Source organism: Nesoenas mayeri, assembly GCF_963082525.1.
Source record: "Nesoenas mayeri genome assembly, chromosome: 1".
Classification (NCBI taxonomy): domain Eukaryota; kingdom Metazoa; phylum Chordata; class Aves; order Columbiformes; family Columbidae; genus Nesoenas; species Nesoenas mayeri.
In genome coordinates, this window is record NC_137541.1 from 106,914,511 (window position 1) to 106,937,490 (window position 22,980).

Consider the following 22,980-nt stretch of genomic DNA (forward strand, 5'->3'; position numbering starts at 1 on the left):
TTAAAAAAAAAAAAAAAAAAGGAAATATTCTGTTAGATTTGCACATTAAACAGAGTGGTCTATGTATATCTGCCTCATGTGATACCAGTGGAACTGTGCCATGTTAAGTGCTCAGGACCATTAAGCAACCCAGGGGGTCTTTAATCAGAAGTTTAATGGTTCTGATGCTAGAAATCAGTTTCTGTGCTGGTGGCTGTGCTTTGCCCCTTAGATACTCTTCTAAACAGAAAAGCTGATGACAGCCTTGCTGCAATACGTCAGATTTCCAGTTCTGTGGTGGTGGCAAATTCCAGAAAGGACAGAAAATAAGAGAGGTATCAGAGTTTATGCAGGGTATGAAAGATGTCATTAGTAATATAGGGGTTATATTTCCTTCAGGCAGGAAGATTTTTCTGGGACAGATGCAATAGCTGTAGGATCGGAGTCTTTACTGATTTTGGCCTTGTCTGGACTAGATAAATTTACCACTTTACCTCTGCTGTATACTTATTAACGGTAAATAAACAAACAATGTGCTGTTTGGCATTTGTAAGCATTTTTATTAAAAAAGCTTCCATAATGTTATACATTTATAAATAGACTCACTTTTCCATGGAGGTTTTTCTTTACCTGCATACTGTCAGTTTAAGAAAAAACTAATTCTTACTCAGGGGTGCCACTCATTTTAATCTCAAAATCCCCAGTATTTGTGATCAGCTAAAATAATTTACTAGTGTGAACTGTTGTCCCTATAGTAGAGAGTTTTTCTTTGCTGTTTGGCAGGGGAAAAAAGCATTAGTACAGGCTGTTGGTCATTATTTCTTGTTTTGTTTTTCAATATCAACTGCTCATTTTGGCAACTAGTACAAATATAAGGATATTCATATTAAGACATTAGTGTTGGTTTTAGTTTCCTCTTTTTTTTTTTTTTTTTCTTTTTAATCAATTTGTAGTACTGTGCAGTGGTGATTGTGTCAAACTCTGGAATTCAGGAGAACACCTCAGTTTTGTTTCTGTTTTTGTTTTTGTTTTGTTTCTCCTGCTTGTCTGTTCATCCTCTCAGAAGTGAGCTCTGGTTCTTGGGAGCATTAGCAGATAAGATCAGTGTATTCCTTTTGTCCTTGTACCTTTGATAGAGTTGCCCTGCAGCTGCTTTGACTTGTCCTCCCAAGATCAGATGCATAAGGATTTCTTCTGTGTCCTATGCTGAGCTATTCAGGGTTGAGTTCCTTAGGAAACTCCTTTAAGTGAGGTGTTAGCTGCAGGGCTGGAGGCAAAGGCTTGACATTACTGGCCCTGTCCATTTATTTACTGGTATCTGGTTGAGAGTACAGGGAAAAAGAGGTAAGGAGCCAGTTAAGAAATAATTATGTTCAACTTTAAGTCAGTAAATATGACATCTCTTGAGAGCAGCCTCCTACCATACTCTATTTTTTTGTTGCCAGGCAAGAATGTGGTGCTGGCGATGTGGTTGCATTGGGACAGGTGTAAGATCCAATACTCCTGTGCTCTGTCTTCCTTTCACTGTTAGGCAGTGATGCATGTAATGCTTCTTGACTGTCCCTGTTAGTGCTCTGTAGGGCGAAGCATGTTAGCACAGAGTCCTCTTCTGACCAAAATTTGAGCAAATGACTAGATTTTAATTTGCCATTATTTCAGCTGCTTGACTTTCAAGGCAGTAGCTGCATTTTGTTCCAATTTTGTATAGAAAATGGTGTCCTACTCTGGATGATAAATCAGTACTTACATATGCCCTAAGTATCTGAAACGTGCATTTATATAGTTAACAAGTGACTGAGAAATGTTTTACTCAGAGTCAGTTCATCTTTTTGAATAAGCACCCTTAAAGCACTAGAGAGTCCCAACTCTGTGAAACAGCACACGTTACTGCTGAGCTCATCTGTTCTCCTCTCCAAAGCCCGTGATTATCTCAGGCTTAGCATAGCCCCTCCAGCCTCCTGCTTTCACTCCTCCCTCCAGATCTATCCAAGCTGCAGTGATCACCTATCATGCAGAGGGCACACCGGCCCACCCTTCCTCTTGTCCTACTGCTGGCAGTGCTGCTGCCACTCACATTTCATGCCCAGGTTCCTCAGAGCTGCTGCCCTTTATGTACCAAGTGTAGCTGGAAGAGTTGTCAGCATGATGGGGAGGGATCAAGTGGGCTTCAGCTCCCAGAACTCCTGTCCTCCAGCACAGCTCTCGCTAGTGGCCACTGTTCATGCAGCACTAAGTGCTTGGCACAGGTGTAAGGAGCTCTTCCCATGGGACAACGCCCAGCCCAGGACCATTTTGTGCCACCAGACGTCGTTCTGCCTTATAAACTTTCATCTGAGCAGCTATGGGAATGGGATTTGTTTGTGGTGTGACTGGGGCCTGTAGGCAGCACTCTAGGCTGCAGTCTTGGTGATTGTCCTACAGGGAAGTTTCCAGCAGTTTTCCAGAATGGGACAATAGTGGGCACAACTTCTTAAAAGTGCTGAGTGGGATGCATATTCAGCACACAGTTCAAAATGGTCTTCTGACATGTCCCACTGAATTCTTGGCGTGAGGTTTCCTTTGTTCACCAAGCTAGCCAAAGACATACCTGTGTGTCTTTTGGTGTGTCTATTTAAGCAATGTATTCTGCCCTTCAATACCATTTGTTAACATTTTATCCTAAGGTTTGAATTTTGCTGGCTTGCCAATATAGCTGTATAGGCAAAATCAGTTTGTTAAAAGAGGCTGTTGCAAACTCTGTAATTACACGATGCTCATGTTACAGCTTGCAAAGTCTGAAATTTTTTACTGCAGCTTGGTAAAGAAGTACATTTTATTGACAGGCCAAACTGCTCTTCTTCCTTCCGTCATCTTCCCAGAACCCACATAGTGCCTATTAGTTGAACATGGCTGATTCCTTACATGGGTACTGTCTTCAGGACAATGAAATGAGGAAGGTTTCTAACAGTATAGGCATGAGCAATTCAGCTGGTTTGGGATCTGTCCCTAAAGGCAGAAACAGTAAATGCATCATGTATTCATTATTACAAAACACTTTTGTAGCCTCACTTTTACAGAGTTTCATTTTAATGTTGACTGTGTGCAATGAACAGAATTTGCCATCTGTCTGCAAAATTCTGCAAAGGTAGCATGTGTTTTCACTGTAGATTACACTGCACCCATGTGTACTCCATTGCTTTCTGTTTTGACAGTCATTAGAGCTGCTATCCTCATCCAGAACTGGTACCGCCTTACAATGGCCCGGCTGGAGATGAGGCGCCGCTATTCTCTGAGTATCTTTCAGTCAATAGAATATGCTGATGAGCAAGATCAGCTGCAGGTTTGTAATCTTCAATTATTCCTGTACAAGCCGTTATGTTATCCCCAGAGGACTGAAGTTGCACAAACAAAATGGTTATGTGGTTATTTCTCCCTACGAAGCTGTGTCCTGTAAAATAAAACCACTTCCCTGCCTCACACATGAACTAATTAAGTTGTGTGCATACATATATATATATATGTGTGTGTTTATATATATATATATGTAACTATGTAAACAGCAGGACACTGTTCTGCCCATACAACCATATGTAGGTTAGAGGTTCCCACAGAAGAGCTCTGTTACCCAGAGATTGCAGGTCATCTGACCATGGGTGATCTTAACCGTGCTCTGTGAGGTAAGGTATGTGCAACGGAGATATCAGTGTCTCAGCGTGTCAGCTCAGTCTTTCTTTAGGGTCAATAGAGCGAATTAGGAACTTGTAGGGCTTTGTGTTCATCCTAGCATCCGTATCTGAAGTCAGTTCAGTGCATTGTAGCAGTGTCTTTCTATTGACTGCAGATGAAGTCCAGGCAAATAGTCTGGATGATGGACAGGATGAATTACACCCAGAAATGTCAGCAGCATTGATACAGCCCTGGAACTTCATATAGTGTCAATCTGCTAACTCATAGCAAAGAAGGAAAGGAGTAAGCCATTTCTGTAGCAGGACACAAGGTGTATCATTATTGCAGGCCAATGCTATGGAAACATACACTAGTGTCTTAGATCCCCCTAAATGGGAAGTTGCTAGAAACTAAGTAAGGAAAGAGAATGTTAATGCTTGTTGGATCCCCTAAACTGATCAGTGTGTGTTCTTTTCTTTTCCATATTCAGCTATCTGACTTTTTTACATTCATGCTGGAACGCTGTACTCCTCCTGATTCAGGTAAGGAAAAAATCAAAGTAATATGGAGATTCTGAACCTGATGTGAGAAAAGTTAATTTTCAATGTGACGTTCACAGCCTCTGGCACATGCTGGGGCTGCAGTTTCATTTCCCAAATATTTTAATAAGAATTTTATCCCGTAAGTGTTGACTCTGCTCAGTATTCACTCAGTGAGACATGATGAAAGACATGTTGTCCTTATGAAAATACCCAGAGGTGCTCAAGTGCTTTCTTGTATGTTACTGCCCTTAAGCCGTTCTCATGGTAGTCTTACTGACTTCAACTTTCACAGTTTTCTATGCATGTTTTCTTAAACTATGAGATGTGATTATCCAGACAGACTGTTTCTAGTTGGTTTAGGACAAGTGTAATCAAAGAAGTTGGTAGGTTTCACTGCAAAGCATGTATCAGTATGTGAATGGTTAAAAATGAAAGACATTTAAACTGCTGGATATAAATCTTTACAATCGCCTTGATTAAAACTTGGTTATTCAAAGAACAACCTTTAACTTTTGAAGTATTTTGGGATCCTTGGACAAAACCTACTTTTGAGGTCAAGCTCAACAGAAGGACAGATTGAAAGTGATTCCTAAGTCCAGAAAACAAACATGGCTTCCCTGAACAAATTGAGAGTAGATCTAATCCCAGCAGAGTTAAAAAGGAGGCTGTCCCCTTCTTATTGAATTAGAAGAGAATGTCCTTTCTCTTTCATCTGATTGAGCTACAGGTTATTCCAATTAAAATTTGCACAAGGCACTTCAATGGCAGGCTAAAACTGCCATAAAAACTGTAAGTGGTTCAGTGTTCTAATCACAACCATTAGAAATTGCAATTTTTTCTCTTAAATACTTTAGAGTACCTAATGATCTCTCTGTTGTGCAGAAAAAGAAATTATGTTTGAGCCTTGCTCCAAAGTCAAAGCAGATGATACAATAGTCCTTCCTTTGATTTTTTTTTCCCCATTACCACTGTATTCTGAAACCAAAACAGAACAACAAAACCCACACCAAAACATACCACCATAATTTAACTTCCTGGGAAGGAAATGACAAACTCAAAGAAAATAACACACTGCTCACTTTATCTACTTCTACATGCTGATAGCGCTCCTCAGTTCAGCTTTTCCACCTGAATGGGAAAGAAAATAGTAGTGCTAGGTCTGAGGTTTGGAAAAATAGTGTTAATCTCCATTTTCATTACAAGCTTAAAAGGGAATTTTACAGCTGCTCATTGTAGATATGGCATATCCACCTTTATTGACTGTGTCTATTGACAGCAGGAACAAAGGCGAGCTGCCTCAGGTGACTTGCCAGGGCTCGAGATGTGGCTGGTACAGAGCACACTGCGACATGCATGAGCTGTTTGTTTGTGGGCAGGTGGAGACCCAGGTCCTGCCTGTGCACAGGGAGGGACGGAGGGTGCTGTGGGCTGCCCCTCGTCACCACTGCATGGGTGACCTGCTTCTTGGTCTCGCAGACTTTGGGAGTGTGGACGTGGTTAAGGCTGAAACACATGATGAAGTTTATGGTTTATGGTAAAGCTTCTCTTTGTCTTCCTTGCTTAAAACTTTCATTTGTTAGGACAAGCTGTTAAGACTTGATAACTGCTCTGAAGGCTTTATTTCTGTCTTGGTTTGTTATTTACTCTTTACTAACACCCCATGTTACAGATACCAGAACCCAAAATGAAGCAGAAAGATTCCGTAAGGGACATATTTAATAGAGAGTTGTCTGAGGCTGCCTATGCAAAGGAGATGACTCAGGACTTTTTGAGAAACTGCCTATCAAATTCGTGTTGTGTGGTTTGTGGCTATGTTTGTCCAATTACTGGCTGTGCGCATTCTTTACTTCAAGCTCTCGATTGCTTGCCCCTTCAAGTGACCTTTGCAGCACCCATGCTAGCCCCAGTGAACTGAGCAAAATCAGTGCTGAATAGTGATTCTTAAGGAACTGCTTCCACTTCTGCTGAATCACAGTCTTAAGATGTGAGCCACAGTGAGAGTAAACACAGCAACCAGAGGGGCTTCGTATTGGCTTTGCTATTCCAAAGCTTTTTTTAAACCCCACCATTCTCTGGCCATTTTTTTTTTTTCTTTTTTTCTTTTTTTTAACAGTGTGTGCTCACTTAAATTGGAGTGATAGCATATGTTTCAAAAGCCCTCTCCAAGAAGACTCTATATAATATTCTTGCCAGAGAATGGGTTGCCTGTTCTTCTCAATATGTGATAAGAAATCTACCTGAAGATTGTGTGATCTGTATTTTTCCTTGCGTTATAAAACACTCAGTCTTCACTATTCATCTTGGCACTTCCCTCTCTTTAATCTGCTTTTTCAGAATATGTTTTTCAAAGAAAGCAAGCAGCCACCATGTCATTAACACAGTAGTGGTTTTGATGCCATTGTTTATCTGTTGTGCCCTGAAGCTTTTTTCATACTCTCAACCTGCTTAAAATTTCAGTGCAGTTTAAGTTATGATTGGGATACTATGTAGCTCTGTGTCTTGTTCTTGTTCTGCTTCTGACTAAAGGCTGTTTTCCAAGTATTTGTGGGAAGTAAGAGTTAAAACCTTCTCCATCTTACTCTTTTCTCCCTCCCTCCTTCACTCTCTCCTTTTCTCCTTCCTTCCCTCCCTCCCCTAAAAAATCTGCATACCTACTTAGCCTTTCGATGGAAAGATCTCTGGTCAGACAAAGCTGGAAACTGCTTTTCCAGCAAAAGGTGACCCATTTACTCACTTTTTGGTGGCTGCACTGAGGGTGAGAAGGCTACAAACGTCCTGGGCAAAGTGGTGGGACTGCAAGTCCAAGGCACCCCTGGCGGTGCCTTTCAAGGTCACTAGAACAGGAGCCGCGGCTCCTGGAGCCTTCCTTCAAAAGGGAACAAAGAAAAAGGTGCTGTTTTCTGCAGTTTCACTCCCCATGATGCCTCCCTTACAGCATTAACAACTTTCCAAGGCTTCTTGCACAGAGTGATTCTTGCAGCAGGGAGCTACTTGGAGCTTACAGTGCCAGGAACAGAATGAAGGAATACATTTTGGGGGCGTTATAGAAATTTCCATCTTCTTAGTGGATTCTAGCTCCATCTGGCTTTGACCTGGTGGCTGGGGATCAGTATCTAGCAGAGGTAAGAGCACTCCTCAGGAGTCAGGGGTGCTCTCAGGTACCTGAGTGGTTAGTCTGTAGGTGCACAGATGGTGGCAGAACACAGGCTTATTTCAAGCTGCAGAAGTAGCCGGTTCCCTGTTACCCCAATAGGGAGCACATCCTTGGCAGTGGTGTCTCTGACTTGCCTTGAACAACTCCCATGGTGAGGTGATCTTGTCAGGAGAACCATGTCCCTGGGCTTTCTGTGGCCAAACTGACTCCACGTAGCCCTGGACTTCTGTGTGTAATATGGAATGTGGGTATTGTCCTGTAGGGCAGTTGTATGAGGTCTAGTGAAGGCTCAACTCACTGAGCTTGGGCTGGACCTTTGACACATGTCAGAGTACAGAGCAGGTCATACCCTGTACTCACTGGAGAGGTGCAGATACTGACAGAGGGTGTTTTGTTCTTTCTTAAGATGGGTGCCTGAACTAGACACAGTAAGAGTTTTTGTCTCTGTCTTTCAATATGGACTGAAAGAGCCTTGACAGCTTCATTGAGAAGATGACTAAAATGAGAAGGGTGCCAAATATGTCAGGATTAGTCCTACAGGGGGCTCGTGGTGAGCTGGGGTACGTGTTGGCCAGAGCACTAATTCCCCAGGCTGCATTAGGGCATCCATTACTGACTGCTCTGAGACAAGATGGTCATCCTGCTCAGGAAGGAGCCTTAAAATCCAGCTGAAAGACTACCTGAGGAGATATAAGTGCACTCTAGGGCTAATGACCATCATTGGCTTTTGATGACTCATCCAGAAATGGAAAATGGGGTGTACTTTGCAGAGAGATGCTCTCCAGAGAAGGAGTTTTGGTTTCCCAGCCTGGGCAACTGCCAAAAAGGAGCAAGGCTGTGAAGAAAGCAGGTTCATATTCAGAGGTAAAGGGATGTGTAGACTGTTGTGTGCAAGAAGGAAGGGCCGTAGGAGGAGGAGGCATGGACAGGTCTCTCCCTGCCTTGAAATGCTGAGAAGATTGCTGACTCTGAAGGAGTGTCAGATGAGGAGAGCCTCTGGACAGAACAGGCAACAATGAGCAATTTGGGTGGTCTGAGGAACCCACTCCAGGGTCTGCAGCCACCCACTGCCTGAGAGTTCGGGCACAGTGGGAGATGTCATGCAGAGACCTGCTGCTGGAGCTGGGACAAGACTCAGTGCAGATGTAGCTGGCTGATCGGTATATGCAAACCAGCAGTTTCAGTCCATGGGTGATGTTCTGGCACCTGGCCAGATTAAATGTGGTGGGAATCTGCAAATCAGGCTGTACTTGGTGGAAACTGTGAACCCTGAGCACCTTGCTGTTACTTGATGCCTTAATCAATTTACATGGCTGTGCACTGAATGTGCTAATCAGCTCACAGCAGAAGAGATGATAAAAAAAGGAGGTTTTGTAATGCAGAGCTGATAAAAAGTGTTTTTTTACCTATTTATATATTTAATATGGGTTTCATCCAGTCACAAGACCAGCTGGCCTTTATAAATCTCATAATTTATGAAGCCACATGCCGTATTTGGTTGCTCTGAGTTTTGAGTCACAGCCACAGGTATTCCTCTAGCAATAAATAATACATTTTTATTTCCAGTTGCATCTAATCAAGGTTGCAGAAAACTTACCCGTAGCCCAACAAAAAGTGTTTACAACAATCATCTCACAAGAGCAACTCTGCAGCAGCAGCTGCCAGAACACTATCCTCTTCTTTTTTAGTCTAATAAATGATAAAGACAATCTGCAAGAGAACACTGAAATCTACAGTTCACTCAGTTACATTTCAAGGGTGTGCCAAAAAAATATTGGATTGAAGCAATTAGCAATGTTTCTGCTTTTCCCACATTCCAGGAAAATTAGAAGCTATTCTCTACTTTTATGGCTATATTTTTGTCTACTTTATTTCATCCAATGGTTTTATGGCAGCCAACCAAGAGCTGGCATTGTCTCCTAGCTATATCAGCAAGGAGTGCTTTGCAATCCGCTGCGAATAAATAGGATTTTGTTGAGGACTTTTTAACTAATCATTGACCTGCTGGCATTTAGCCTGAAAAATTTACATAGAAAATAAGAGTAATGGAAATGAATCTCTAAAACCTGTATTAAAAGTGTAACATTGAACTTTAAACGGGTGATGGTTACTAAATGATCAGCCATGACTTTTGAATCTCCTTGCTTTGTGGAGAAGAAAGTCTGTAACAGGTCATGTTTCTCATTACATCTGATAGCAGATTGCTCCATAACTTCAGTGCAAAATGTTTTGCATCCTAATCACAGCTACTGGCTGTTAGGACAGAGGTTTTGACTGTTTTGTTTTGTTTTGTTTTTTTCATTTGGTTGGGTTTTGCTTGGTTTTAGTATTGTAAAACAATGTGGGGAAACCTGGAGCTCTTCCACTGTACAGGTCAGGACTTCGCCCCTGCAATAGTGCAGCAAGTAAAGCATCAGTTCCATACAGCTGGTTCTGGTCATGCTGTTACAGCCCTATGGGGGGGCTGGTGGTGTTTCTACATTGTTTTTTTTCTTCCCTCTTGTTCCAGTTTCGCACACTTTCAGCAGCCCTGGTGTTTCTCAGGTGGTGGATGAAGGCTTCAACATTCAAGAATTTGAAAACAAGATTTGTGTTCCAGACTCCTATTATGGACCACGACTCTCATTCCCCCTTACTGTTGAACATGCCAATGCTCTTCTTCATGCTTTCAGGAACGAACAGGTACATTGCAACTAGTTTGTTTCTTTTTTTTTACTTATTTTGCATCTCTGTCAAGTTGTAGCTCCACAATCAGCTGAATCCAATGTAAGGCTAAACCGATGTCCAAGGAGATATTTTTCCCCTCCTTTCCATCCCATTACCCTTTCCTGCTGGCTCCATGTTATCACATAGGTACGTGGTGGAGCTGTCTTGGGCTGGAAGCTAAGGCAACAAAATCAAAAGCAGTGAGTTCTCAGCCAGAATAGTTCCCAGATTTTATCACTACTTGGCTACATGACCACCAGAGACACTGGGGAGGGGGCAAGGTCTAGTGGGGACCTCCTCCTCTAGCACTGAGATTACAGTGATCATGAGATGGGAACCCTTAGCAGCTGCAAGGCAGGGGTTGTCATTGAGGCTGCAGGACTGGGGAAGGTATCCTAAGCTAACCTAGAAACTAGTTTCCATCTTTTTCTGGGTTCTGTGGTCCTTTTTTTTTTTTTTCATTTTCCCACCCCATCCCTGTAGAGGAATTGAGGTGCAAGGGTTGTTCACCTTGTTCCATTGTGCAAGACTCCACCACCATGGAAGAGTGAATATAAAGCATTGCTAAGGTAGTGGAAGGGGGTGACAGCACAAATCTCAGGTGGTGGCTGCCTGGGCACTGAGAAGGCTGTTCCTGATTCTCTGTGTTCCTGAGCAACAATATACTGCATATAAAGGATAAGGGTCTATCTTGCTTTTCAGTTTACTAAATAATGGTGGGTTTGCTTGTTTTTTTTCTGTAATTTCCTGTGGAGGCAAAATGTAGCAAAATGTAAAGTGTATGATAAATGAGCCCAGCCAGACTTCACCTTACTGTCAGCTTTCTTTTACTATGGTTTGCATTTTATTAAGGAAACTTTTATATGTAATTGGCCTTTTTTGCTTTAAAAACTTGAATCTTGAAAAGCCAGTCTGTAGCTCATCTCCTCTACCAAACTTCCTCAGAGCTGTGTTTGAATTAAGTGCCTTAAAAATCTCTGACTGACAAAATTACCACAAAAAGCATTAGCAGAGAAGACTAAAAGCTTCCATGTTGTGTTCTTGTAACATCTTTAGAGCAAACAGGAAAATAATTTTTAACAAGGCAACCTTTTCTGGAGTTTCACCTCTCATTATTTTTGCAATTTGCTGAAATATCATTTATGGCCTTTGGGGGTTTTTTGGTGGTGTGTTTTGTTTTGTTTTTACTGGCAGCTAGAACTATATCTTTTTTTTTCCCAGTTTCTTTGAACAGATGACCTTATGCAATCATTCTGAGTGCTTTATTACTCAGTCTCTTATCCTTTCTGTAGATACGAAGAGTATAAACAGTACACTAGGAAAGAAATAGCAAAATATGTAAAGCAAGTTCATTAAAGGCTCTATATCCATTCACCAGGATGCAAATACAAAGCTATGAACATTCCTAATTCCCAGCACTAAACCATATAGCCTGTAGTCATGTCTGGAGCTCTGTAGTATAAATAATCTTGGGAATACATGTCTGGTACTAATAAAGCAGACAGACATACTGCTAATTCTAATAAGTGGGGTTTTTTTCCTCACAGCTGCTTCATGCCCGCTATGTACTGCAGCTGCTATGTGAAACTAAGAAGGTTCTCAAAGAGATGCCAAATATCACCCATCTTTCAACTTCCTACTCCAAGGAGATAACTGTGTGTGGTAAGATACAGAGAAGATAACTGCTTTGGGCTATGGACTGATATTCTAAGGGGTTAGAGAATGATGCAGACATTTCCAAATGTTGCCATTACAAGAAAGTTCTCAATGCTTTTTTTTCTTCTTCCCTCCCCCACATCATGCATAAATTAGAACAAACAAAAAAATAAGGTATCTGAGTCATGCTAAGTGTATATTAAGAAAGCCCCTCACCTCCTCTTTTCTTATTTAACATTTCTGAATGAGTCAGTATTAATTCAGCTAATACTGCAGTGTAGCTTAAATGTTCCTGCACTTCCATTTCTAAAATGCCACCAAGTATTTTGATCACCAGCTGCAAGTCTCTCCACTTTCTCCTCTTACTAAGAAAAAGACTTTACCATCATAATTTACTCAGTAACAGTGACAAACAAGACCTTTCATTGACAGCATGACTAACTAGAATAAATTGAAATTGTAATAAACCCTCATTTCTAAAGGGACCCACAATAATGGATCAGTCATTATACTACCAATAAATTAGTCTCACAGAATGATGTGATGTGCTACAAGGTGTAAAAAACTAGGAGCTCATTGCCTGTCTACTTTGTTATGCTTTCGTAAATTATGGATAAATGGATGCAGTGTGCTGATTTGCCACAGAACACGGTAGCTGCAAAACAGCACAGTAAGGGTGACGTTAACTCTTGACAGCTAGCAGTGTGTGCTGTGTGTCATAGTAAAGTGGTATAAGGAAGGCTACTATGACACATGCAAAACAAATGACATTTTATAACATGTGGTTATGCACCCACTTGGATTGTCAGGAAAGGATTTGTTTAAATGAGGTTTTGTATAACCAATAATTTGTTAACCAACCAACAAAACCTCTCTCGGAACCAAGGAAACACAGATTCATACTTTTTCACTACACAGCATGTTCTTATTAAACAAAACATCCCCTTCCTGCCATTGAAGCTAATAGCTTTTGTAACCAGAAAGATCGTCTGTGGAAGATTAAAGACCAATTTTTAGATGTAACTGGTCCAAAATCTTGATTTCTTTAACATAAAGTATCCCTCTCCCCATTTGATTTTAATTTCAAATTAATAATGCAGATTAAATACACACCTGAAATACTGCATCCACATGTGATGAAAAACTACCATTGCTTGAAGGACTCCTTAGAAGGACTTTGGCTGGCTCATAATTAATAAAAAGTGGCACAGAAAACATGTAGACAGGATAAAAATGTCACATCTTTCCTTTCCTACTCATTGGTGCTGAAAGCATATTATCACAAGGTAGGTTTTGAAATCATTGTATGGCTTCGTGGTGGTGAGTCACAGATGTGAGAAGGTTGGTTCTGTGAGCGTGAAATTCAGTCACATGCAGAGAGGAGCTATGCTGCAGCAATCCTTTGTGTTGGGGTGAAATCCCCCTGCCTGTTCCAAAATAAACCTTGGAGAAAGGGCCAAATCCTGTGGCATTAGCAGTGAGGCATACAAGCACGGACAGTGCTTGGCACTCTCCATCAAATCCTGCCCGTGCTCATCAAAACCTGGCCCTGAATCAGACAGATGTTCAGTTGTGCTGTGAATAGTGGGCTACACAGTAATGTCTTTTAGTGGCATTTTCTGTTTTTCAGGTTCATAGTATGTTTCTTCATCTTACTCCCATTTCCCTGAGTGAAACTTTGGCCACGTGACTAGTCTGATCTTCAGATCCAGTTGGAAGGACAAAAACTTTATGCAAGACGATTGTGTACTCTTTTAAGTATTTTATTGCCAGATTTTACTAGCAGCTTCAGCATGTACCTTAAAATGAAGCTAATTCTAATATAAGGCAAATTTAAAAAAGTTTCTTCCTCCTTTGTGAGAAAATAAATAAATAAATAGGAAAAGAATGTTTTTGTTTCTTGTAGGAGATTTGCATGGAAACCTGGATGATCTTTTGCTGATATTCTATAAGGTAAGTAGGCAGTCTGTGATGTAGCATTTTCACTTCAAGACTTGTTGAGAACATATATTTACGTCTGATAGATTTAACACTGTTATAAGTATACATGTGGTGTGCATATACCACCCATACAAATCCTGGAACAATTTGGTGGTGTCTTTGTTGTAGCTTTTCCTTCTCTATATTCTCCTGCTCACTGTAAAGGGGGAGATCCAGAAGATCTTTCTCTTCCTAAATGTTGAACTGGAGCATGAACCAAAGCTTAAGAGAGCTCCTTGCAGTGTCTTCAAAGCCCTACCACTTTTATATTCCCCATTGACCAAAGTCTTCTAAAATCAGGAGCTGCCTTAGTTCCTGATGTAACACCGCACCATGGATGATTTTGGCCCTCCAGAAAAAAGCAGAAGCTTTCATTTAGGCCTTCCCTTGATACCTGCAAAGTGGTTTTTTATTATTATTTGTTTACAGGAAATTAAAAAAAAAAAAAAGAGTGCTATCTATTTAAAAGCTTTTTAGGTCTTGGAACCAATCCATTAGTCTGCACAATATGGAAATACCTTGGGCACCCTTTACATACCCTTGAACAGCTGCTCACTTTTTAATGTTAAAAAAGCATAACTCTGTTTTACTTACGTGGAAAAAAAAAATAATCTCCAGGCTGTCTTTTCTACAATTGTATGTTTAACTGAATATGTGGGAAATTTCCTATATTTAGTTTCACATTTATCTTTAGCATGAATCACTGCCTTTCATTTAGCAGATACTCTATGTGATTTGAGCTTTCTGGGGAAAATGGTTTGTGTCTGGTCCTTATACATTCATCTGCACTGAATAGACTGAAGTAAGCTAAACCAGGTGTCTAAATTATGTGTTTCCCCCCTGCTTCCAACTTTGTTACACTTGATCTGACACTAGTTGAACAGAAACGTCATTTTGCCCAAGTGCATACCTGAAGCCTATTGAAGTATAATCAGACCTTTTTACAGAGTTCTGCTTTTCTTATAAATCAATCAATTATGTTTAGCTGGTCCTTGACTTGCAGTCTTTTAGCCGTTATTTTAATTAGAGAGTCTTCCTTTTTGCAAGTGGAATGAGAGCATGATACAGATTGGTTTCATATGCAGGACCTGGAATTGGAAAAATAACTATTTTGAAGCTAAATGTTCAGATATAGTTATATTTACAACTGCAATCAGCCTGAGTTTTACTCTTTTGGAGTAAACAACAGATGATTCTTTTTCCCCTCTTAAATGCATGTCATGAAGAGAAAAAAGCTCTAAGCAAGTACTAAAGCCTGACTTGAGTAAACTCAGAGCCATAGCCCCCATTGACTTCAGGCACTAGAATTTATCCCCCATCATTCTCTGTTAAGCTTCTAGGGGACTCCTTTCACCAAACTGCATAAAATGTACAAATATTTTGCCGTTTCAAATTGATTGAGGAAATAGAGAGCACATGATAGAGCTGCTTAGTTATTTAAAAGCAAATTATATGACACAGTATTTTCTGTCCCTTCTGAGTAGTTTACTTGACCGAGCAGCCAACCCAGTCAGTCTCTGGGATCCAGGTTTTTTTTCCGCTTCCCTAACTCTGTTTCAGTGGAAAGAGATTTCTTCCTCTGACCTGGTATGAACCACTTCATAGCCTTAAACAAGAGGCTGCAATGCCAAGTGATGCCATGAAGACGGTACCGATGGCTGTTCTGTGGAAAGCTGAAGTGGCTGCTGCAGCATTTCGGAGGCCTCTGTGTAGAGCAGGTGCCTTGAGCCTGTGACTCTGTCCAGGGAACTTTTATCACGTCCCTTTTACAAACTGTCAATAGCAAACACACCGAAGCTAGCAATCTGCAGCTTATCAATACAATGCTGGTTGTAAAAGTATGTGTAATTCCTAAACCTAGTTTGGGTGAGGCTAAGATGACTTCTTTCTCAATAGCCAGTTTGTAAGGTTTACATTAATCTCCATTAAATTACAGCATTTCCTGAAATTCCTTGAAACCCTTAAACTTTAAATTGTGTATTGCTAAGTTAAATTGTTAAATGGATGATACAGATAGAAACAGCCTGAAGCTGTAGAAAATGCAAATGACAAATGGAAGTTAATTAATCACTAACCCAGCAGATACAGTAATGATGCCCAGCAGCAAGTTGCTAATCATTAGAGGGCCTTGTTTGCCTCTTTGACAGGTCAGAAGCTGCAAGAGCCTTTAATTTAGTTTTGCTCTTATTGTTGGTTGAAACCACAGAAAAGGAAATAAAAATTTTGCATGAGTGTGGGACAAAAATTAAATGTCACATTGAAGTTGAAAGCCCAACACAAACTCTCATTTAAAATGAAGAGTTTTGGGTATGCTTTTCCAAAAGAAGAATGACAGTCTGGAGAGTGCTTCAGTAGATCTGTCTTTCCATAGGATCTGCAGTTACAGAGTAGCTGTGTGTATATTGGCAATCTGCTGGTGATTCACGTGCCTATCAGTTTTAAGGCAAAGCTTTTATTAATTCATCTTTCCAGGAACTGCTGTTGAGTTTCTCCTGTCTGTTCCACTCCTGAAATCCGTCCTTTCTTTTTTAAAACAACTATGACCCACCGCATTAGCAGAGTGTCATAAATTGCCACTCCTGTGAGCACAGAGCAACCACGCACCTCTTGTGAGTTAACTTGGAGGGAGCTGGGGACAAGCTATGGCAAAATCCAAGCAAGCTGCATTTACAGCAGTCAAGACTGTGCTGCTGTGGGAATCGAGAGACCGGGATTCACTACTGCATCCCGACATAATAGGACAGGACACTGATTTGGACAAAAAAAAAAGATATTTCCTAATGGGTTCAGATTAAATGTTTAATTGAGTCTCTGGCCAAATAATGTATCCTGCAGTACACCTGCTAAGACAGCACACCGGGGAATGCCATAGGAACATAGGAAGTGCGGGACACTGACGCAGTAGTGAGTGAGAAGTGAGATGTATTGATATGCTGCCAAACATGTTAAGAGTGGCCTCCACAGTGGTAATGTAGTTTTATAGATGTTCTACTGATAATTCTTGCACGTCAGTTGTGAAAGCAGAGGTTTCCTTTTTTGAGTAAGTCAAAATCGAAATAATATTTCTGATACTTGGGACTGGAAATGATGAAGCTACACAATTGCTGCTATACTTTCTGTAAGCTGATGGCATCCACTGACATGATGATAACTAATCTAATGAAACACACCATCAAGTCACAATACTAGCTTTTGATAATTCACCGTTCATAATAAAGCATTGCTCTATATCTTCAGAAAAAATAAGGCAGGAAAAAGATTTTACGTACAGCCTCTCAGTTCTGTGAGCAACGTAGTGCATCTTTGCCCTGAGTGGGGGCAAAGCGCAATGTGAGTAAAATTCAAGTAGTGCTTTCAGGATTAAAGCAGCTGGAATTAAGGTTCTTCAGAGTTCTGTATTACAATTTTATGTCCTCTGAACTGGCCTTTCTTAAAAGTTTCAGAAGCATACACTGCAAACAATGTAAATTTATGAAATCCATTTTCTTGCTGTGTAAGGAAACATGAGAACCTTCAGACTTGCGTCAAAAGATAATTCTTCATGGTTTTTTGTCTTCCGTGACTCCTTTCTACTTGCAAGTGTATAACTTCCTGGCAGCAGTTGCATTAACAGAAAAGTATATTTTATTAGAAGAATAATGTTCCCATTGGTCCCTTTCAATTTTATTTAATAGGTAGAGGAAAGGATTAAAGATGGCATCATAAGAATACTTGAGAGGTCATCTGTCCTCTGATGGTTTGCACAGGTTGTCTGATGTAGAAATTTTTTGTTCCAAGCAGTGGAAATAAAGAAATGCTGCATTTTAGATCTCTATATTGTGCAGGTCCTTTGCAGATTTTACAGCAATGTGGTCTCATTTGAAATGCTATTTCCTTTGTTACAGTACCATAGAAGCGTCTCTAAATGTCCTTGGTTTTGTTTCCTTCTGCAGAATGGTCTGCCTTCCGAACAAAACTGTTACGTTTTTAACGGCGATTTTGTTGACAGAGGGAAAAACTCTATGGAAATAATTATAATCCTGTTTGCATTTCTTCTTATCTACCCCAATTACCTACACTTGAATAGAGGAAACCATGAAGACTACATCTTGAATCTGAGGTAGATTTTAGAGGGCAGGGGAGGGTATCTGGCCTTTCACTAGAAATACTGGAGCTTCTGAATGCTGCTTTAGCCACTGTGACACTCTAAAACAGAAATAATGTTTTATTAGTTATTCAGGGGTAGCTCTGCTTCTTGAAGATGTGTGAGGGTGGCAAGAACATCTTCATTACACACAGGCACTCGAATGGGAGTCATGTCTTGTCTCTGACAGAATCACAGTCTGCTGAAGTCAATGGGCTTAGTGCAGCTTCCAGAGTACCAAATCTGGGGAAAGGGGATGGATGGAAGGATTATATTTTAGTTAAAGCATTAGCTTTTTTTCCACAGTATGGTAAAAGACATAATATTATGCAATATAATGGCATCAGTAAACCAGGAACTGATATTTCACTTAGGCTAAGATGTCACTTCTCAGACACAAGAGGTGGGTAAATAGCCTAACTTCAATGCCCTGGAGGTCCATTAGTTGAGAGGTGTCAGTCTACCCCACTGCAGGATCAGTTGAGACCCTGTTTTCTGATACAGATATTTGTACTCAGCTGTCCAGTTCTCAGTCGTTTGGTGACTGACTGGTGGGTAACCTGTTGTACCCTTTCTATCATTTGTTGTGTGCACATAAAATATATTGCTCTTTAGCCCAGGCATAAACGTGGGTTAGAGGCACAGTTTCAATGCCTGTTAGTGATCCATGTAAGCGAATCGGTTTCACACAATGCTGCCTTTTTCAGCACTTAATTTTAAAAAGAAAAAAAATGGGGGGGGGGACACACACGACACAAAACAAGACTCCACACAACACTAAGATCAGTTGTTCTGTCTACAAGGTAGGAAAATTCCTACCCAAAATAGTGGAAAATGTTAACTAAGTTTGTGATGGTAAGAAGTGCAAAGATGCATTCCTGTGTATGGTTCTTTGCCAGACATTTTGATTAGCAGTGCTGCACATTGGTAAATTGGAAAGCTGCAAGGTAGGGTGTTGTGAAAATGCCCCTTGTGCCAAGGATATCTTGGTGTTAAAAGAATAAGGTCTCAAAATCCTTGTCCCTTGTGGGGGTATGTTATAGATGACACTGCCTAATGAAGCTGAGTGATTTAGAACAAAAACTCAAATGTTTGTCCATCATCAGTTAGGTTCCTTTGACACTTCTTTCTGGTATCTAAAAGGTAAAACTGCTAAACTATTTCATTTAGATGAGAAAAAGGCCACTTAATAATTATTGGTTGGGGTTCTGTTCCTGATCTCTTGTGTGTAAAATAAATCAGTTTAAGTCAATTCTTCAGAGAGAGCAGCAGAAAGGACATTTAAACTGAGGTTAGACAGAATGGCAGGAGAGAAGGAGTGATAGAAAATTCATGGCAAACGCTATAGAAAATCATGCAGGAGGGGCATACTGAAACCAGTTCCTGATGTTGTCCTATTTTCAGATATGGCTTCACAAAAGAAGTTTCAAAGAAGTACAAGGTAAGATTCCTTCCCCTATACTTTCTTTATCGTTTTGCACATGTAAAATGAAACCTGTGTAAACAAGGAATCTTCTAAACAGTTTAATCAGGTGTAATATGGGATGACTTTGGTGATGTAGTTGGAATTATTCTGTGTTTTCAGTGAAATAACTGGCGAAACAATTATAAGTGTTAGCCTCTCATGCTCAGAGATCTATGGAACAAAATAAATAACATTCATGAGACCACTCAAGAACATGAAAAGAGGTGAGCATGAAAGAAAAATGAAATAGTATAGCGATAATCAAATGACCCTAAAGTAAATGTCAGAACATGTTTGTCGCTGTTGCAGTTCAGGGTGTCACCTGGACAGAACTGTTCAGACTGTGGCAGACACTTGAGCAAAATTTTGAACTTAAAGCAACAGAATCTGCCGGAATTAGGATCTAATATGAGTATGTTTTACAGGACCATGGGAATCAGATTTTGTGTCTTCTGCGAGACGTCTTTAGCTGGCTTCCCCTCGCCACTATAATTGATAGCAAAGTTCTTATTCTACATGGAGGGATTTCAGACACCACAGATTTGGATTTCCTGAATGCACTGGAGAGAAGTAAGGTAAGAGATCATGTTCATGTGTGTGTGATTTTGTTTTCATTAACAAATTTAGCAGAAGAAATGCTAAGATGAAGATCTTTGCTTTAAGAAAGGAAACGGCTGCTGTATAAGGCATGTAAGGAAAGAGTCATGTTTTTCTTCCAAATCAGTGTTTAGGAAGGAAGGTTTTAGTAGGTGCTGGGAGCCAGTTGTTTGGCTGCTGTAAAGTAACATGAGTCTTTTAACTTCAAAATAGCTAAAAACACTTTAGATACCACCTTTCTGCAGTGATGACATGTAAGACGAAAAGTATGAAAATTACTTAATTTTCAGGCTTTTCTAAACACTTTAGAAATCAATCTAGCCACATCTTCTTAGCACTGCCTTTGTCCTGGGGCTGTGCTTCTGCCACCTGTTCTGTGGGGGAAGTTCTGCACCTGTGGGGCTCTCCTTTGGAGGCAGCTGAGCTTTGCCCATGTGGGAGAGCCTTCCCAGTGCGATCAAACTTCAGGACCTGGTTTTGAGCAAACAGAAGCTACTGCTTCTCAGGGGTTTAGAAGACAGAAATATCCTTTCTTTTTTTTCTTTTTTTCCTGAAATGCTGAGCAGGTCTTTCAAATCGGTGGGAAATGCTGTGGGATTTGGACAACTAAACTGAGATGACTTCTTGTGAGCAGGGTGCTTAGGTTCCTTATGAGCAATGGAGACCCGGGAGATCTGGTGGAGATCCATATGTTATAATTGCTCAGACACAGGTCTCCAGTGATGTTTGTGAAAGCACTTCATAGCTGAGGGATGTATCCTCTGGCCTCTGCCTGTCTCTGCAGAGTCTTCTTTGCAGGTCTCCTCCACCGGTCTCCTTCAGGTCTAATTCAAATATGCCCAACTCAACGCTAATTCACAGACACGGTAGAGCATCCCAGACCACACAAAACGTCTATTTTTAGGCAACTTTGTGTACCCTGTCATTAGTGTCTGTGGAATCTAGAGCTATTTCTCTCCTCCTCATGTTTTCTAATACAGAAATAAATGCTTTACAGGACAGTCAAGTGTGCTCTGTTTCTTAAAGATGTGAAAAAGGGTAATGACTACTTTTCATCACTGGAGTCTGGGCTCTGTTGGCTCTTCCACTGTACACTACAACTGGGTGCCTAACTACAGATTCAGGTGTCGTAACTGTGAGCTGAGTTGTGCCCACGCTTTCACTATGGCTGGGCTCAGCATGTTACTGATGCGGATATCTGTGAAATGCAGAATTAACAGGTCAGAGTTGCTGCTGCAGGACAGTGTTGCTAATGAGACATGTAGGCCACAACTCAGGGCAATATCGCTCGAGGCCAACTGATGTATTTTAATTGGTACAGCTGGCAGCTGACAGGTCTCAAATACTGGTCAGTGTGCTGGGGAATAACCCCGTGTTTTGCATTTTGTTTTGCATTAGTCCTTTTCTTTGTTAAAGAGTAGAATTGGGGGGGCAGGTGGGAGTTTTGTTGGGGCTTTTTTGTTCAAAAAATGAGCTGGTCTGAGAAAATTTCAAGTGAAAATAGAAGATAACTCCTGGAGAAGAGTCTGTATTCATGAGCATTCGTGGAGCCATAGCACACAGCTCAAAAAAGCAAATGCCCATGCATATTGGAGGAGGTCAATTTAACAATAAAAGAGCATGATGTCATATGTTCATCAATTTCATTGTTATTCTCCTGATTTTCCATTTATTTTAGCTGAATTAACCTATCAGCCTGTTACTGTATCACAGCAGTAGTGAATGCTGTTTCATTTTCAGTACAGTACACCTGTGTCTTTGCAGTTTCTGGTGAAGTTGGGCACTTAAGTGTCTGCCCTGGTCCCAGACTATATTTGCTGTACAGTGAGACCTTGTGATTGACAGTGGCTTGGAATGAGTCTGTGTGTCTTGATAAGAATAAGAGAGCAGCTCTGGAGAGGCTGCCTGCTGCCAGGTATAAAGCAAAAATCCTGCCAGTGCCCAAATACCTGCAGCTTCCACCAAACCTGTGAGTTCAGGGCATTATGAGAGTCCAGTATTGAGTGCAGGAAATGAGAGCTGTTGTGCCTTTTGGCTGACATCACTGTATCATCTTTATGTTCTTCTAACTCTTTTTTTTTTTTAAAGTTGAAATCTTTAATGCGGCCACCCAAGTCACTGAGAGACAGACAGGACCAAGTGAAGGAGAGAATTCCCCCAACCAGATCCACTAAACACATGGCCATGCGGAATGCTGCAGGGAAAGCACAACGCTTGTCTTCATCGGGTTCCACTGAGTCTTCAGGCTCAAATTTGCCTCCAGAACCCACGCCAAAGGAATGGAAACAAGTAGGTGAAACCAAAGACAGACTGATACTGAGCCTCCCTGCACAAACCAACAGGCGCTCTGTTCAGGCAGTATGCTGGAGTCTGAGGAGACCATCTCTCGACCAGAAACCCATAATTTTCAGGAATATAGTAGCCAGATGTTAGGTCTTTGGATGCTTTTTGTAGAGCTGGTAGTAAAGGCTTGTGATTTTATGCCTTACAATTTATCCAGTGTTTTCTTGGCCGTTAAGAGTACGAAGCTGCTCAGCGTGAGATGGGTTTGCATGCCCTCATGTGGTTGCATCTGTTGGTACATCCCTGGCTGTCAATCTAAATAGGTCAGACTGCAATTGTCAACGACAGTGAGCACCTTTTCTTGGCTGTGTTTTTGACAATTGAATGCTAATAATGTCCAAAAAAACCTCAGTTCCTGAGACCTACAGGCTGATTACTCAAGAGTGGGAATTTTTTGTCCTCTGATTGTTCATTTCCTCTTGAATATTAGAGGCAATATGGAGCTCTTGTCATGCGGTAATTTAATAAATTGTGACAACTTGAAAAGCTTAATTTGCACAGCAATTTAGAAACACAAAATTGAGTAGTGTATAAGTTTATTTTTCTGAGCTCCTCTTCAGACAGCTGCTTTAAGGAGCACACACTTTTGTTTTGCTTCCTGAGAAGCAAATCCATGTCTGAAAATGTGATCTCCCAAGATACATATCTGACCTACAAATCAATGTAATGAGCACAAGCGGCCCCTCAAATCTGACACTCACCCAGCCAACCAGGCAAGCCTTCAGTGAGCCCCAGTCACAAAGGTGAAGTGGAATGTGTAAGTGTAAACCTTGCCCAGTTAGGTTTAAAC

At 40.9% G+C, this 22,980-nt stretch overlaps 1 protein-coding gene across 1 annotated transcript in view; it reads left to right on the top strand.

The window, feature by feature from the left end:
• The window catches only part of PPEF1 (protein phosphatase with EF-hand domain 1), a gene marked incomplete at both ends in the record, with an annotated part of 29,505 nt that overhangs the window by 1,512 nt on the left and 5,013 nt on the right, over nt 1-22,980 (top strand). Inside the window, 9 exons of the mRNA XM_080363430.1 lie at nt 3,171-3,298; nt 4,115-4,166; nt 9,830-10,002; nt 11,574-11,688; nt 13,589-13,635; nt 17,595-17,761; nt 19,190-19,226; nt 19,676-19,825; nt 21,936-22,136. Of these exons, the coding sequence (XP_080219556.1) occupies nt 3,171-3,298; nt 4,115-4,166; nt 9,830-10,002; nt 11,574-11,688; nt 13,589-13,635; nt 17,595-17,761; nt 19,190-19,226; nt 19,676-19,825; nt 21,936-22,136 (1,070 nt within the window). The remainder of the gene's footprint in view (nt 1-3,170; nt 3,299-4,114; nt 4,167-9,829; nt 10,003-11,573; nt 11,689-13,588; nt 13,636-17,594; nt 17,762-19,189; nt 19,227-19,675; nt 19,826-21,935; nt 22,137-22,980) is intronic.